The 14,723-nt window shown below is 51.4% G+C and overlaps 1 protein-coding gene across 1 annotated transcript in view; it reads right to left on the bottom strand.

The window, feature by feature from the left end:
• The window catches only part of LOC125749008 (ETS domain-containing transcription factor ERF-like), a 29,221-nt gene extending 18,691 nt beyond the window's left edge, over nucleotides 1–10,530 (bottom strand). Inside the window, exon 1 of the mRNA XM_049025821.1 lies at nucleotides 9,891–10,530. Within this exon, the coding sequence (XP_048881778.1) occupies nucleotides 9,891–9,912 (22 nt within the window). The 5' untranslated portion in view covers nucleotides 9,913–10,530. The remainder of the gene's footprint in view (nucleotides 1–9,890) is intronic.
• Between the last annotated feature and the right edge of the window lie 4,193 nt (nucleotides 10,531–14,723).

Below are 14,723 nucleotides of genomic sequence, written 5' to 3'. Positions count from 1 at the left end.
GGGGTCAGGAAGCACGCAGCAAACACGTGACCCTGAGGCCAGTAAACTCCACAGCCCCAGAAGCAGTACAGCCTTGACACAGAGCACCTGAACTTGCTGGTTAATAGGGAGCTAAAGTAGTGTTTAATTCTCAGAGTGGGGGGTGGGGGGGGTGAAGAGGGGTAATGGAAGGTAAGATGCCACTGAGGGTATTGTATCACAGCTCAGGGACAGAGGCAGCGCAGTGGCCTGAGGAGGAGGGGTAAAGGTGGTGGTGGGGGGGGGGGGGTTAATCGATGCTTAAAAGGCTAGTTCCCAGAAGGCTTTCACACTCCACCATAGCATAAAGCATGCAACACAGACGGCAGCATCATCACGCGGGGGCCCTACGCTTCACAAGGGTCGGCTCCCCCGGCGGCCAGCAGCAGCCTGTCTGTCTGTCGTGAGCGCAGCACCATCACTCCCCGACAGAGAATAAGATGCGTCCTGCTTAATCAGACACACCCGCTGTTGCGGGCTAAGGGCATGGCTATAGAGCCGGCTAGCAGCCTCCACGAGGCTTCCCTCTTCCCTATATTAGGAATCCAGCTTCCGGGAGAGGCCCGCGCCTGCGAGCCAGTGACAGAAGGCAGAGGGACAGGCTCACGGCTCTCTAAGAAAGACAGTGTTCTATTGGTGCTGCAGCGGTTTTCCCAGAGTGCCATAATTACCCAAAGAGTGACTGAGAGATCTTCCAGTTCTCTCACTTTGGGACACTATTAACTTCCAAATAGGCCAGGAAAGGTTATATAGCCAGTCCCCCCTAAGAATGGTTTTCTTGGTCCGCATAAGTTATTTCCGTCAGTCAGGCAGACAACTCCAGGTGAGTTCAGCAATTTCCCCAACGCAAATGACGGACGGGGGAGGAGCCCTCTGAGGGTCACATCAAGGTGAAAGGTGTGACGTGGGGGCTACTGCAGGGGGTGCCGGCAGCCCTTTCTGTGCACACAGTGGGGGGGGGGGGGGGGGGGGGGGGGTTGTCATTGATCTACTAAAGACTCCTGCAAGCAGATGCGCTTGTATCCCCCTCCACACTGCAGGCGACATGCATGTTCCTTATGGAGTGGGGCCTGCCGCAAGCACGGCCCAGCCCCGCCCCCCCCCAGCACGCACTCTCTCCCAGCCTCCAGCCTGCCCCCGCCAACTTGGAACCACGGAGGAGCCGTCTGCAACAAATTGGCCCAAAGTTCAAAATTAACACTGACATGCTAAGAGGACAGGTCTAAACAGAGCGAGGGAGTGAGTGAGTGAGCGAGTGAAGGAGGGGCAGGGTGTGGAGGGGGGGGGACTTTTCAAACGTGATCTCGCATTCCTGACTTGGGGAGAAGGAGGGGTGGTGTGGGGGGAGGGGAGCGGGGGGAAAAACAGAGAGAGAGAGAGAGAGAGAGAGAGAGAGAGAGAGTTTAAGGTGGCGCCAAGCAGAATGTGAATCCATGAGACGACCACACACACACACACACACACACACACACACACACACACACACACACACACACACACACACACGGGGTTAGCGGCCTGGAAGACGCATGCTGATGTACCCCCCCCCCAATCGCTTTGCATTATATTAGATTTCTGACTTCACTGCTCCCACCCTTCTATAGCCGCAAATTCCCAGATAAAAATAGACGGAAAATATTCCAGCACTCCCAGTTTCATAAAGAGCCATTGAGTTTGAGCAGGACTGGCCACGCCGGGAGTGTGGACCTCCCAGTGCGGCCCACTAGCCAGGGCCTGGGGCCATCGCCCCACCTAATTACAGGAGAGCAGGACCCATCCAGGTCACCCGCCTGTGACCTGGGAGAGGAACGGGCCCCAACCAAACTAAATACCAGGCCATTGAGGGTAAGGAATTGGACAAGCAAATAAACAACTCAGTAAGGTCACATACACGAAATATCAAGTTTCAGAGTCAGCCCTCTGCACACCTGTGTCTTCATTCAAATGAAGGATTGACAAATAAAAGGCAATTCGGTAGCAACAAAACTCCACGTCGTAAACACTTGTCAGCGTTTCATTTTACACGTGGAGACAGGAAGCATATTTGCTTACAGTGCCTGTGAGGACCCTGAGGGATGGAATCTGGTCGAGGCTGGAGCAGGCGGGCCGAAGGTACCCTAGCCCAACCTTCTGTGGACTGTTTGGTCTCCTTGAAGAACCAAGATCCACCAGATCTGGTGTCCCTGCGCGTACACACACACACACACACACACACACACAGCGAATCCTGCTCCCAGCCAGGACACTGGAAACCACATATTACATTACATACTTCCACCATGTGGACAAGCCAGCAGCCCCCAGCGTGACGCTGTCTCTACACCAGGGCACTGGGTGGACTTGGCAGTCATGGCAAAAGTGACAAGAAAAAAAAATTTAAAACTAAATGAGGCACTGAGACAGATATAGAGAAATCAAGGTCAAATGCTAACAGCAAGACGCACTTCAGACAAAGCAAGGAGACACCTGGAGCTAGGAATGGCCGCACGAGTGAGTGCACACACACACACACACACACACACAGCAAGGCTGAGAAACAGAAGCTCACTTTTCCAAGTTCCCTACCTAAATCGCTGTGCCCATGCACTGCTGACGACACAGAACAGACCGTGTGACAGCGGAGAGGAGCCCAGAACTCTAACGACGCACCAGTGAAATTAACACCTCTCTCCTACACCTAGCGCACCTACAGAAAAAGGACAGTATCCCCGGCACCCTGCCTGCCCGCTCTTTTTGTACTTCTGGGCACCTGCCGGGCCGTCTTCTCTGCCCAGCCCTGGGGGCGTGTGTGCGAACCCAGGCCGGGAAGCGTCCTCAGAAGCAGCCCCTCACCTCCCGGTTCAGCCCCTTCATCCAGCCAGAGTCTCACCAAATCCTCCCCCGTGCCCATGCCCCCCCACCCGTGCGGTCCACCTTAAGAAACATCTATGAGAGAAATTTTCTTTCTGCTGCAGGACGGGGAAGGGGGGGGGGAGCAAAGGATGAGGGGGAAGAGGGAACAAGAGTCCAGTGGGACGGGGGGAGCCGTGAGCTTTTCCCAGAAACAGGAGCGCGTCCGTCGCACTGGCTTTCGTCCCCGCCTGCATCACGTGGACCACGGCGCACACAGCATTCCCGGCCATGGAAACCGGAGCCCCAGCTCCCCGGTGCCCAGAGAGGACAGGCGGACCAAAGAGCCGCTCTCCATTTCACCTACTGCATTTCTGAACTGTGCTTTTCCCATCGCCACGTCCGTCCATCCGTCCATCCGACGCTGCCGATTCTGGCAGCGCCGGGCTGGATTCTTGTCATGCTGATAATGCTCTTGTGAATTTGAATGGCATGGAAAGGAAGGGGACGTAAGAAAAAAATTTTAAATAGTTGCACCTTCGATCCATTGAGCCATTTCCACACAACCCTAAAAAGACAGGCCTGTGTGAAATTAAGACTGGGGAGAACTGGCTCAAAAGCCCAGGTATCTAAAAATAAACAGAAATCAGGTTTTATTGCTGCGCACTATCTGATGATCATTAGAAACGTGCCATGTGCTTCTCCATGAGAAAGATTCAAAAATGGCACTGAAGCTGCTGCTTAAGATAGTTCTGTTCCAGCCCAAACGCACATATAAAGTTTGAGACGATAGTTTCACGAGCGGAGCGGCGAGCTGTTTGGAACTTTAAACTCGCAGGGACCGTCTGAAGCTGGACCAGCAGACACACTAGACGGGGATGGAACGGGGAGGCTGTGGGCCAGGCCCGCCCTCCTGCTGGCACAGCAGCAAAACCGTTATGTGCGCGGGGGGGGGGGGGGAGCTGGTAAGCGGCATGGCAAACGACACCACCATGGCCAAGTTGCTCTGGAGGAGATCGCAGGAGTTCGGGGGGGGGCTGCTCCTCTCCCTCTGTTGTGGTTTTCCCTCCAGACTCTCTGTCTTTACTCTCCTTCTCCTCAAGACTTGCGACAGCAGATGCTCGCGCTGCGCTGTGCCCGGGCTCTGCTGCCTGCCTCTGGCTGTTTATTCGCCGCCGGCTCCAGGGAGCGGGGTCATTCCCGCAAACAACCGGGGGGGGGGTGGCTGCCACAACCAAGCAGCGCCGGCGCTTGGAGCCCAGAACTTTTACCTCCCGTGGCTGGGGTGGGAGCAAAGTCCCACTTAGAGGCAAACAGAGAGGTGACATTCTCCCCAGAGCTCCCAGAAAGTACACAATGTCCAGAGTATCACATACACCAGCCCAGGGCTCAGGAAAGCCCCCAACCCAACTCAAAAGACCCAATATGTCATTTTCAACCTAATATGCTTTAAAAGGGACTCGACTATAGCAGGCACTGCGGAGGTGTCTTGCACACGTCCGGCCCAGAGGGCAGATGCAGCCCCGAGGTCACAGCCCGGTAAGTCCGTCACTGTGCTGGGCAGGTCACTTAGCACCCATGCGACCACCAGTCCATTAAACGCAGCAAGAACCTGCCATCTGAGCCACCCCTGCCCCTGTACCAGCCACATTCCAGGTGTCCAGTTCACTCCTGGGTTTGGATTTTCCCCATCGTACCAGCCCAGATATTTAGTCAGGTTCATCCTGTGTTTACATATGTATGCACACTGTATGTAGTTATACATGTACACACACAATGCAGGTATAAAAGGATGCAGGAGAAGTGCCATTCAATCAATGTGGCACCAGCATGTGCGCGTACTCTGCGGGGCTGGAGCCAAGCACCATCGTTTCCCGTTAATACGCTCCAATCCATGCTCACTGGTAAATAATTAATATGACAGATAATTTCCCGGGATAGCATAAACGCTTACTTTACGCATCGCTGCGGGGCTAGGGCTGGGAAAGGGCTGTACGTAAATCCGGGATTTCCAGCTAGAGGCTGGCATGCCGCTGGCCGTTTAATGGCCGGCCACACCTGCGATTTTTAAATACAGAGAAACATCATCAGCGCGGCAGGGTGACGCCTGTATCAGGAGCAGGATCCCTGTCCGCGCATTCCCAACTTAATGACAGAGAGGTTCAGCTAGTTAAACGGCATCAGAGACTTCATTCGGAGTTGCGGTGCCCGCACAAACCAAAATAACAAAACGGCGCCTTGGTACCAAAACCAGCGAGAGGCAGTGGCTTACGACGGGCCGACCCTCGTGCCAAAGTCTCCTGGCACGACAAGCGGCAATCGGGCGGCCCGAAGTGCTGAGCAGGCCGAAGTCGCCCCCCCATACCGGCCGGCGAGGTCAGCGAACCCTCCACTGGGCTCATGCCCGAACAACAGGTTGAGTTTCAGGAGCTCGCAAATAAAAGCAGGGAGAGGTAGTATGCAGCAGACGGCGGCCCCATCTATAAAAATAATTATGGAGGAGGAAAAAAATGAGTTTGTTGAAGTATGCACTGCTGTTAAGTCATGTAGATAAGATTGTGTGCCTCTGGAGATAAACTGTTTGCTGATGGAGGAAAAGGGCCCAGCTTTTGGTTCCCCCCCCAGTCTAACCACCACCTCCGGTCGGCTCAACCATACCCCCACCTGACCCTAAACAGAATTCTCCCTTGCTAAAAATCGCAGAAGCCATAGAAGGCCGGCGATCGCTGTAAAGAACCAGAAGAAAAGGCCAACATGGCCGCCGCCTCGCAAAATGGACCGTGCCCCCATTTTCAGGTAAAACCCAGAAACAGGGAGAAGGTGTTTGCTTTGACACACCGTTAAGCCAAAGCCAAACCATGCAGCATAGATCCCAGCCTTCCAGTTGTAGCTCCAAGCATGCTAGAGAACAGAGAAGTATTTTAGCTCACACACGATGCTGAAAAGTAGGGTGGGGGGCGAGGGGGGCACAAGGTCTCCCACATGCATCCACACAGGACTCATGCCCAGCCAGCACCCCCAGAGCATGGCTATCCCATGATCCGGCATGTGCTCACACAATATCCAAGTGACAAAAGCTCAGAGGCAGCCATATCAACAGCACAGTCTCACCGCTATCAACCAACCACAATCCCATAATAGCCAATCGAGGGGGCGGGACCTGTGACAGCCACTGATCCCATCAGCAACACCCTCCCCGTGGCCTTATGCCCCCGGCCACCCCCCATATGCTCACACCAACACGCTGATAACACAAATCAAAGCCCCTCTTATCAGCTCAAACTCATAGACTGCCTTTACACACACAGACTGCATGACTGCTACTAACCACAGTGGCCACTCTAATGTAACCACAAGGGCTGGGTGCACTAAACTCTACCCACATGACCGAGGCAGGTACAGTATTGTGACAATGACGCCCTACCAAATAGTTTTAAAACAAAGATTTTAAAGCAGCGACCACTGAACGTAACAGAAGTGTTCTTAAAAGCGTATTTCTACGCTCTAACGGTCACACAACAAGCCAAAAGATTTGCCACTCTTCAGATTTCTGTCGCACACCTGGCCACAGTCACAGTGGGAAAGCCACAATCGGGGCAGCGCAGCTCCCCCTGGCCCGAGACACACGGAAGCCATTCCCATGCACGTAACAGAGCCTTCCCCGGCCATTTCACCAGCGACCTCACTTTGAAGGGTTTCGGGAGGCCTGCCATGGGGTGGGGGGGAGGTCAAGGCACTCAGGGTGTGGTCACATGGGATTGCGGGGGTCACACAACAGACAGGACAGCCAGTGGAACACCTACCACGATTGTTCCAAGAAGTATAAATGTGACATTTACTTAAAAAAACATCATTGATTGGAAGCAGAATATACCAGATACCTGAAACCCATCACGCGGAAAAAAATATCCATTATTAATGTGGATCATGGCAGTTTGACCGTGACAACTACAGCCTTGAGCACATGTTGGATACTCAGATTATAAATTGTTATATATTTCATGTCCTGGATTAGTTTACATATATAATAAAAAATTTAAGTGTCATAATACTCCTACATCAATATTCTTAATACAGGGGAAAAAAATTGTCAAAAAATATGGCTGGGAGTTTAGAATAAACACAGCACCTCAAAACAAGGACATTTCACTGGTGGGTTTGCAAGGATGCAGTCAATCCACGCTGTATTCCCATCAAGGCAGCATCCGAGGGAACTGAAGCTAGATACTGACTTCTACCTAAAGATCTTCCTCCGGTACTGACAGGATAAGCTGCAAAGTTGTCTGAGAGAGTTTCTTGAGAACGGGGCTGCCCTGGGGCACCGGAGGTACATGGCACATGCAGTCACATGCACGGGCAGCCTACAGCAGATGGGGAAAGGCCAACGCGACGGAAAATCTGGCCTCCTCACCGCTATGGTCTCATACACCTGCTGCACGGCCACCTCCTCAATACACATGCTTATACCTCACAGTATGGTATGATGTTGTTGAGAGGCAAACTTCAAGTGAAAATAAGCAGAATAATGCACACCCCTGGCTGAACAGGCGTTATCTGTCAAAAAGAATGGTGTGAACCAGTATTAATGAATCCAGTAATGAATCCACTGAGAAAGTCCACACTTACATATGTACATATATATATATATATATATATATATAATATTGTTCCTATACTGTGTGTGTGTGTACATATGTAAGTGTGTATATATATATATATAGCCCAGATCCAAAAGGGGAATAGTGTGGAGGCAGTTTGAAGCAGCTATTTCTGCCACTAGACTGAAAACCAGATGACAGCGTCTGGCTTTTCAGGTAATCGACATCATGCAACACCATGAAACAGGAAACAAGTCACACAAACCAGCAAAAATCAACAAGCGTATAAAAAGTACACGCCTATTTCATAGCCCAGTCACAGAAGACCGGTGCCCGTTGCGGCCCCCGGAGAAGTCAAATCTCTGTCAGGTTCACGCTGTGTTCAGCCAAATATTTGCATCTGTTCCGTTTTGGGGTTAAAAAATTTTACTTAAGCGACACGGTCTTTTAACCTGCTTAACAGGAGCCAGGAGTTTTCACGCTACCAAGCCTTATCTGGACAGACGCTCTCTCCAATATTTCAAGCGCTGATTTCATTGTTCTCGGTACTCCTTGGCACTTTAGGTCCGCACATACTGAACAGTGTCTAGGGGGGAGTGAAAAAACCCTGTTTGAAAAACACAAAGATCACGATCGCCGCTTTAAACGTGACCATGAGGGCGATGGGACTCCATTGTGGTGCAGGGGTGACGGTCTTGTCAGTGCCGAAGCCTGATCGTGTCAGTCCGGGTGAATGCATTACCATGCCGATAATGTTGTTTGCGTGAATGACTCGTGTTGTTCCCGTCGGTGCGACCGTGTGATGGAGTTATTGTGCTGATGGAGGCGGTGTGATGCATGCAATCCGGGGGGGGGGGGTGGAATGGTTAACCAAGATGCCCCCCCACGCCCGCGCAAAATGCATTAATACATTACAATACATTAATACTCAATCAACCAGAAAAAAATAATCGTGTTTTAAACTAATGTTAACGTTACTAACTAGTGTATGTCTCCATTCCCCCGACAGAAACTTCCAAAACAGGTGAAACCAGACATGAAGGCGTCTGGCTAACTAGCTAACTAAACAAAGTCCCTAACTGTCAAGACTTAACTCCGGTTACTAATATTTCACGGAAACTTTTTCCAGTAGCTACGAGTGGAATATGAGCGAGGGCTGGGAGGGGGTGGGGTGCGGGAGGGGGATATGAAACAAAAAACAGAAAAAAAACAAAATAACAAAACTATGCGATTTTAAAAGAGCGATCCGACATGGAAAGGCAATCTCGGCATGGACATTGAAACGGTCCCGTTTAGCGGAGCGACATTGTGTGACTTAGCGAAGAGCTAAGCGGGGAGAATGAAGTACAGAAAAGTATGAAAGTAACAGCTAAACTACTGTTACATTCCTGTTAGCCAGCACAAACGCACCGGCTAGCTAAGGCACGAAAGAAAGGCGCAAAAAAAAGTTATTATACTGCTAGCGGCTCGCAGAAGCCGCACCAGATTCGGACCGAGGTAATTTAAAGGCGTAATTAACTTTTCTTTATTAAATAAAAAGGTGGTTTCCGCCTGAGAAGAGAAAACGCTTCCATTTTGTACGCCGTGTGCGCCGGCTAACAGCTAACGGCTAAGGCCAGGGCGCCGAGCGTAGAGACCCGCTGGGGGGGGGGGGACGCCGGAGCAGCCGCGCAGCCCCTCACGCCGCCAAACTTCAGCACAAAAAAAACACAACAGTAGCAGCAACACCAACACGACGCACATTCATCCGCCACGTTCAACAGGTCGCCTCCAAATGCGCCTAGCTGCGGGGACTGGGCAACTCTGTGCAAGCGGAGCGCGGCGCGGCCGCACGCCGCCGGCCGGAGAGGCGACGAACGCGGGACAATGAACTTTTTCACGGTCGAGAGTTAGGAAGCAGCCCGCGGTCTGCCCGGGCAGCCCTCCGGAGCAGGGCCTATCGCCGCAGTGCTGTCTCCCTTATGCCGCCAGTGCATACACTTTCCCCGGTCCGCCGGCTACCCAAACCAAACACGATCGACCCCCTTTCTGGCCAGTTTGATTTGTCCACCACCAATCTCGCCCGTACATGCCATATTAATCTGCGGTTATGTGTGATCGCTTAGTCTCCAACTTTCACCAAGCTAACGGCCACATTACCCAAAACTGCAGTCCTGTTCACTATAGTTGAGCATGCATCGAGTCTGCACGGATAAACATGGGGAAAATCAGATTTGACATTAATTATCACCATGGGTAATTTGATGATTTGGGGTCGGTTACTGTACCAGAAGCCTGTCATCGGGGAATATAACACGCTGCGCCTAACTGTTTGTACCTCGCGAGCTAATGATCGCCCCATGGGTTAACCAGGTAGTCAGTATACGGCAGGTATTATGCCGCAAGCCAGCTAGTTAGGCGCCTATTCAGCTGTCCATGCACAAAAAAAATGTTTGCACAACTTACCCGATTCTCCCGGGGGTTTCATGATGAAAGTGGCTTTCGAGATGGATCAATCAGGCGGCTCGAGTTTCGGGAGCCAAGCTGGCCTCCCTCTCAATCCCTTCTCGTCGATCTTCCTCCCAGTGTTAATCTAAACCACAAAACTACAAACTTTTTCTTGCCGTCGGTGGTGCGCTTAACTTGCTCCGTTTCACTCACTGATTCAGCGCGCCCCCCTCCTCCTCCGCTCTCTCCCTCTCCTTCCAGGCCCCCTCCTCCTCCTCCTCTCTCTCCTCCTCCTCCTCCTCTTCGGAGTTTGTATCGTGGCTGTGTAGTTTCCCCAGATCGCAGGGACGAAGTGGCCCCGGGGGCAGTGTCACTCGTCCAACTCGAGTGCGGAGAAATGCGGGTTGAGCCAGCAGTCCGGACACAGCAGAGGATTGAAAGCCCTCCCGGCGCTCGCTTCGTTGTTTCAGCAGTTTTGGTCACTTGTTTACTCCTTCTCTTTCTAGCATTCCGCGTACTTCAGCATTGCTTTATCGAAAACTCACCGATGGATAGAGTGAGTGTGGCTCTCTTTCTCTTTTTACCGACTTTCTTCTTCTTCCTCCACTCACTCCGTAGCTACTCTCTCCTCCCCCCCCCTCCTTTCCCGGGGTGTCGTGTTTCGCTCTCTCTCTCTACTGCACGGGGCCGCCCACACGGACGACGGAAGGGGGGTCACGCCCACTCGCCACGAGCCGGGCTGGCGTCACTGCAGCACGCGGCGTCGCCTTGGAGACCGCCAGAGCCGCTGCCGTGGTGACGTAACATCCGCGTCCTACACACGCTGCCAACGTTCAGAATCGAGAAGAGGCATGGCGGCGTCATCACGTCTACCTACGTCACGTGTACCGTTCTTAATAAACAATTTCAGAGAGCGATGATTGCTAATAGCAAATAGCAAGTTATAAGGGTGGCATCACGAAGCTGCCGCGTTTGTAAACAACCTACAAATATGCACATGTGAGAAAAGGTACATTGTTACTGTAGATCTATTCTGTATTAATAATGTAGCATCTAAATAGTGAACACCTTCCCTAAGTAGGGTTAAGGGGAACCTCTAGGGAACCGCGCAGGGAAGACGACCAGAAAGGATGCCTGCCTAGAAAAGGTGTGATAATAATTATTATTATTATATTATATACACACATACATAAAACTGTGGAAGCTCTACAGACATAAAGCAGAGAAAGGATTGAATCCCTAACCCTGGAGCTACCACTTAATGACTTGCCAGCAGACTTTTTATCATGTGTTGTATTTTTATTTATTTGTGAAACAAAAACCAAACACATATACTGGCTTTCCCACGAACAGTATAACTAACCATTTCATTACAAAATCTGTGCGGTCACTGTGAGTGTGGACCCAGCTACTTACTAAAGCTTGACAGAATGCAAGAGCAAGACTTGAGAGAATACGTTCATCAGTAACCTTCTGTGGAGCCGAATTACAGGTGTGTGCCTTCGCTCATTGAAGCTCTGATGCTGAGAGAGAGAGAGCATACGTTGTCTGTCAGTCTGTTGATTTTCATTGACGGCAGCCTGTAGTGTGAATGTACCCTGCTGTATAAGCCTGGGGTACAGAGAGCACACTGTCTGTCTTCAGAGTAGGAGACACATTTGCCTGAGGTAAACTGATACTAATTCTGCCTTCTGTTCACACCTCTGCTGTGACGTTGCTCTCTAGCTGAAGAACAGCAGGCTCCCGAATTGTACTGCATGCACAGCCCCCCTCACATAGAAAGCAAATTAATTCATCTTGAATGAGAGAAACTCCACTCAAAAGTTATGGGTAATGACGCGTTTGCCAGAATCACTCCACGTCGATACATACAGTCCCACTTCTTGCACGAGTTCCTCATTACCCGTGACATCTTTTAGCAGTGAAAAGGCAATGCGGCCCTCAGTCAGGACATCAGGACCTTCCGTGTCCTGCTAGCAACCCCCCACCCCACCCCCGTGTGCAGGGTGACTCTATGCTGCTGGCTGGGTGTGCGTGCCACGCTTGAGAAGTGAAGCGTGTTTCCTCCCTCAGCCCAACACTTCCAGGTATGGGTAAAATGCCAGAACACCAATCAGAAGCAGAGAGTGTGGTGACTGACAGAGAGTCTTGACACTGAAATCATGCCATAAAAAAAAAAAAAGCATGGTGTCTTGTTTTTTTGGAGCTGATGCCACCTAACCAAGTGGTTCTTCAGTTTCCTGGGTAATTATTAGTGTCCTTTACAGGAACCTTTGGCCAGGATGGTGAGTTCCAGGCATCCAGGAAACAGGAACCTGCATCCTGTCCTGCCTGCCTTGTCTCTCTGCTCAGTAAGAGCTTCTGGGCTCCTATGGTGTGTTTTTCCACATGTCCATTTGGGGAACAATTTGGTGGAGCCCTAGGTACTGTCGGTTTGTGTCCCATTTATTTAAGGACACCCTCACATACACTGGTCCCTAAAAGCCAGTAACACCATAATGACATTCCCTTTAAGACATATTGGTTTTTGTAGACCTAGTTAGCTTTCCATGTTTATTTGCGTGCTCTTGTTTCACAGGCAGTTTTCATTATCTTTCTGCAGCCCATCTTTGTTATTAGCTGCACGCCGCCTCACTCGCTCTCTCAGGTGAAGAGTCCTTCAGAAGCCTCTGGCTTTTCAGAGAGGAAGTTTGTTTGGTGAGATGAGAGCAGAAAGAGAGGGAGTGGAAGAGGGGAGCAAAGAGCAATGTTCCAAGGGGCGAGGATGAGGGTATGGGGAGGCACGGGGAAGGAGGCGGCCCCTTCCTTCCCCCACCATCCCTCACTCTGTCATCATCCCCCCATCTTGCTCTCCTTCTCCCCTATTTCTCTCTGTTTACTTCAAAAGGTGCTCTATGGCAACATGAGTGCAGGGCGATGACATTTCAGTCACATCCACGGCACAGTACATTCTGAACACCGATTAACACGGCTCCTCCCCCTCACCCTCTCTCTGTCTGTCTCTCTCCTCCTCTCTCCTGCTGTCTCTCTCCTGTCTCCGTCTCTCTCGTTCCCACTGTTCCGCCATCGTTACCTCCGTCCATTACCGTCCACACCATTGCCGCCCTCTCTGCTTTTTCTTTCGTACTTAAAAATGATTCACGCAGAGCCGTGTCCCTGCGTAAAACCACAGAATTTGAAATGTTCACCTCCCACTTTTTGTTTTAAATTCCGCTTTTTTACATTCCTTTTCACATTTTACAAACTCGCCGGCAGATTTTGTGGTCATAAGAAACAGGTACCTTCACCACGGTGATTCCTCGGAGAGGACCAAACTCCCAGCTTTCTCAACAGGAAATATAATTATTTTATGATAACAGAAATTGCTTTCCATGTGAAAAATTGTACAATAGCATCAATAATACTGTTTATCACTTAAGCTCTTTAATTCTCTTAGTCCTTCTCTCCACTCACTCAAGAAACCCAAACAATATCAATATATCATGATCGACAACTACCAGGCCAAAATCCAACTTTTTTCCACGCTGCTTGCTAACATGCTAAAACCATAAAAGGCACACACAGAATGCGTATATGTTGGCCAATTAGTTGGAAAACTCCAAACACATCTTGATCTCCAAGGTCCAAGGCTGAGAACCTCTACATCCATGCTCCGGGGTTCCTCGGTGGCCGCCCCCCAGCCCCAACTCCCCCTCTTTCTTACTCTGGCTCCCTCTTTTGTGAGACGATCCCCATCCCTAATCAGAGTGACAGAGAGACGCTTAGGGAGAGAAAGAGGGAGAAAGGAGACTCGTTTTCAGGACAGAAAACAGTGCACCTCTCCCCAATTACCCGCGGTATGTGAGGAACCACTCCCTGTCTGTTCCTTGGGGACAAAGAGCCTCAGCTTTAATTGAAAATAGGCTTTATCTGTGTGACAAGGGACAGGGAGCCATGTCCAGAGTGTGAGAGCATGCTACTGAAGTGACATGCGCATACGAGCAGGACAACTTGGGGAAAAGGGGAGTCCCCTTAACACTGCCCCTCTCACCCAGATTAAACGCATCACACACATGCGGCTAAGAGCCTTCAGCATTACTGAATTGGGGGGGGGGGGGTTACAGAGTCCACAGAAAGGCAGAGAGAGGAGTGGGAAGACAAGAGAAGGGAAGGAAGGCGGACAGGACGGCTGCTCCAGTGCCCAGGAGCCTTGGGACTGACAGCAAACGGAGGCTTCCAGTCAGCCGAATTAGCGAGCCCAGTGGACATGGCCAATTCACCTAATGGACTGGGAGCCTTGAACAGACAGGTGCCACCAGAACCTGCCCTCCTCCTCCCCCAGTCAGCAGGCCCGCCCAAAAAGATAGAAGACCATAGGCACAGAGCTCACAGGCCCCAGGCGGACACTACAATAGTTTTGGCATTGGCCGTGCCAATAAAGTCATTCCAAGCTGAAACAGAATACAAGCGTTTCGTGTTACACGCACAAAAAAACCACACACACCCACGTACAGAGCGCGCAGGGGCGCGACACACCTGTGCACCACCGCCGCCGCAGGGGTCACTGGATTCGGTGACTCGGGTTTATGGAACCGCGTCTCCGATGTGCTCCCCCGGGGGTGACCGCAAAACGGCAGGGGACCCAGGGTGAGCCAAGACCCAAACCCGAGATGAGCATGGAAAGGGGAGAGCCAGGCCGGTCCGGACCGGGCCGGGCCAGGCCGGGCTGGGGGGGTCGCCCACAGAAAGGGAGGATGTGCCCTTATTATTATACGTCCCACGCCTCACCTCCCATCGCTAACTTATTTTTCTCCGCAATAGCTCCTAATTTACCGTAATGTGCGTGGTGCCGGGCCTTTCTCTTGATGGTAA

This window comes from Brienomyrus brachyistius, chromosome 9 (assembly GCF_023856365.1).
Source record: "Brienomyrus brachyistius isolate T26 chromosome 9, BBRACH_0.4, whole genome shotgun sequence".
Lineage (NCBI taxonomy): Eukaryota > Metazoa > Chordata > Actinopteri > Osteoglossiformes > Mormyridae > Brienomyrus > Brienomyrus brachyistius.
This window is presented reverse-complemented; position numbering and strand designations above follow the sequence as displayed.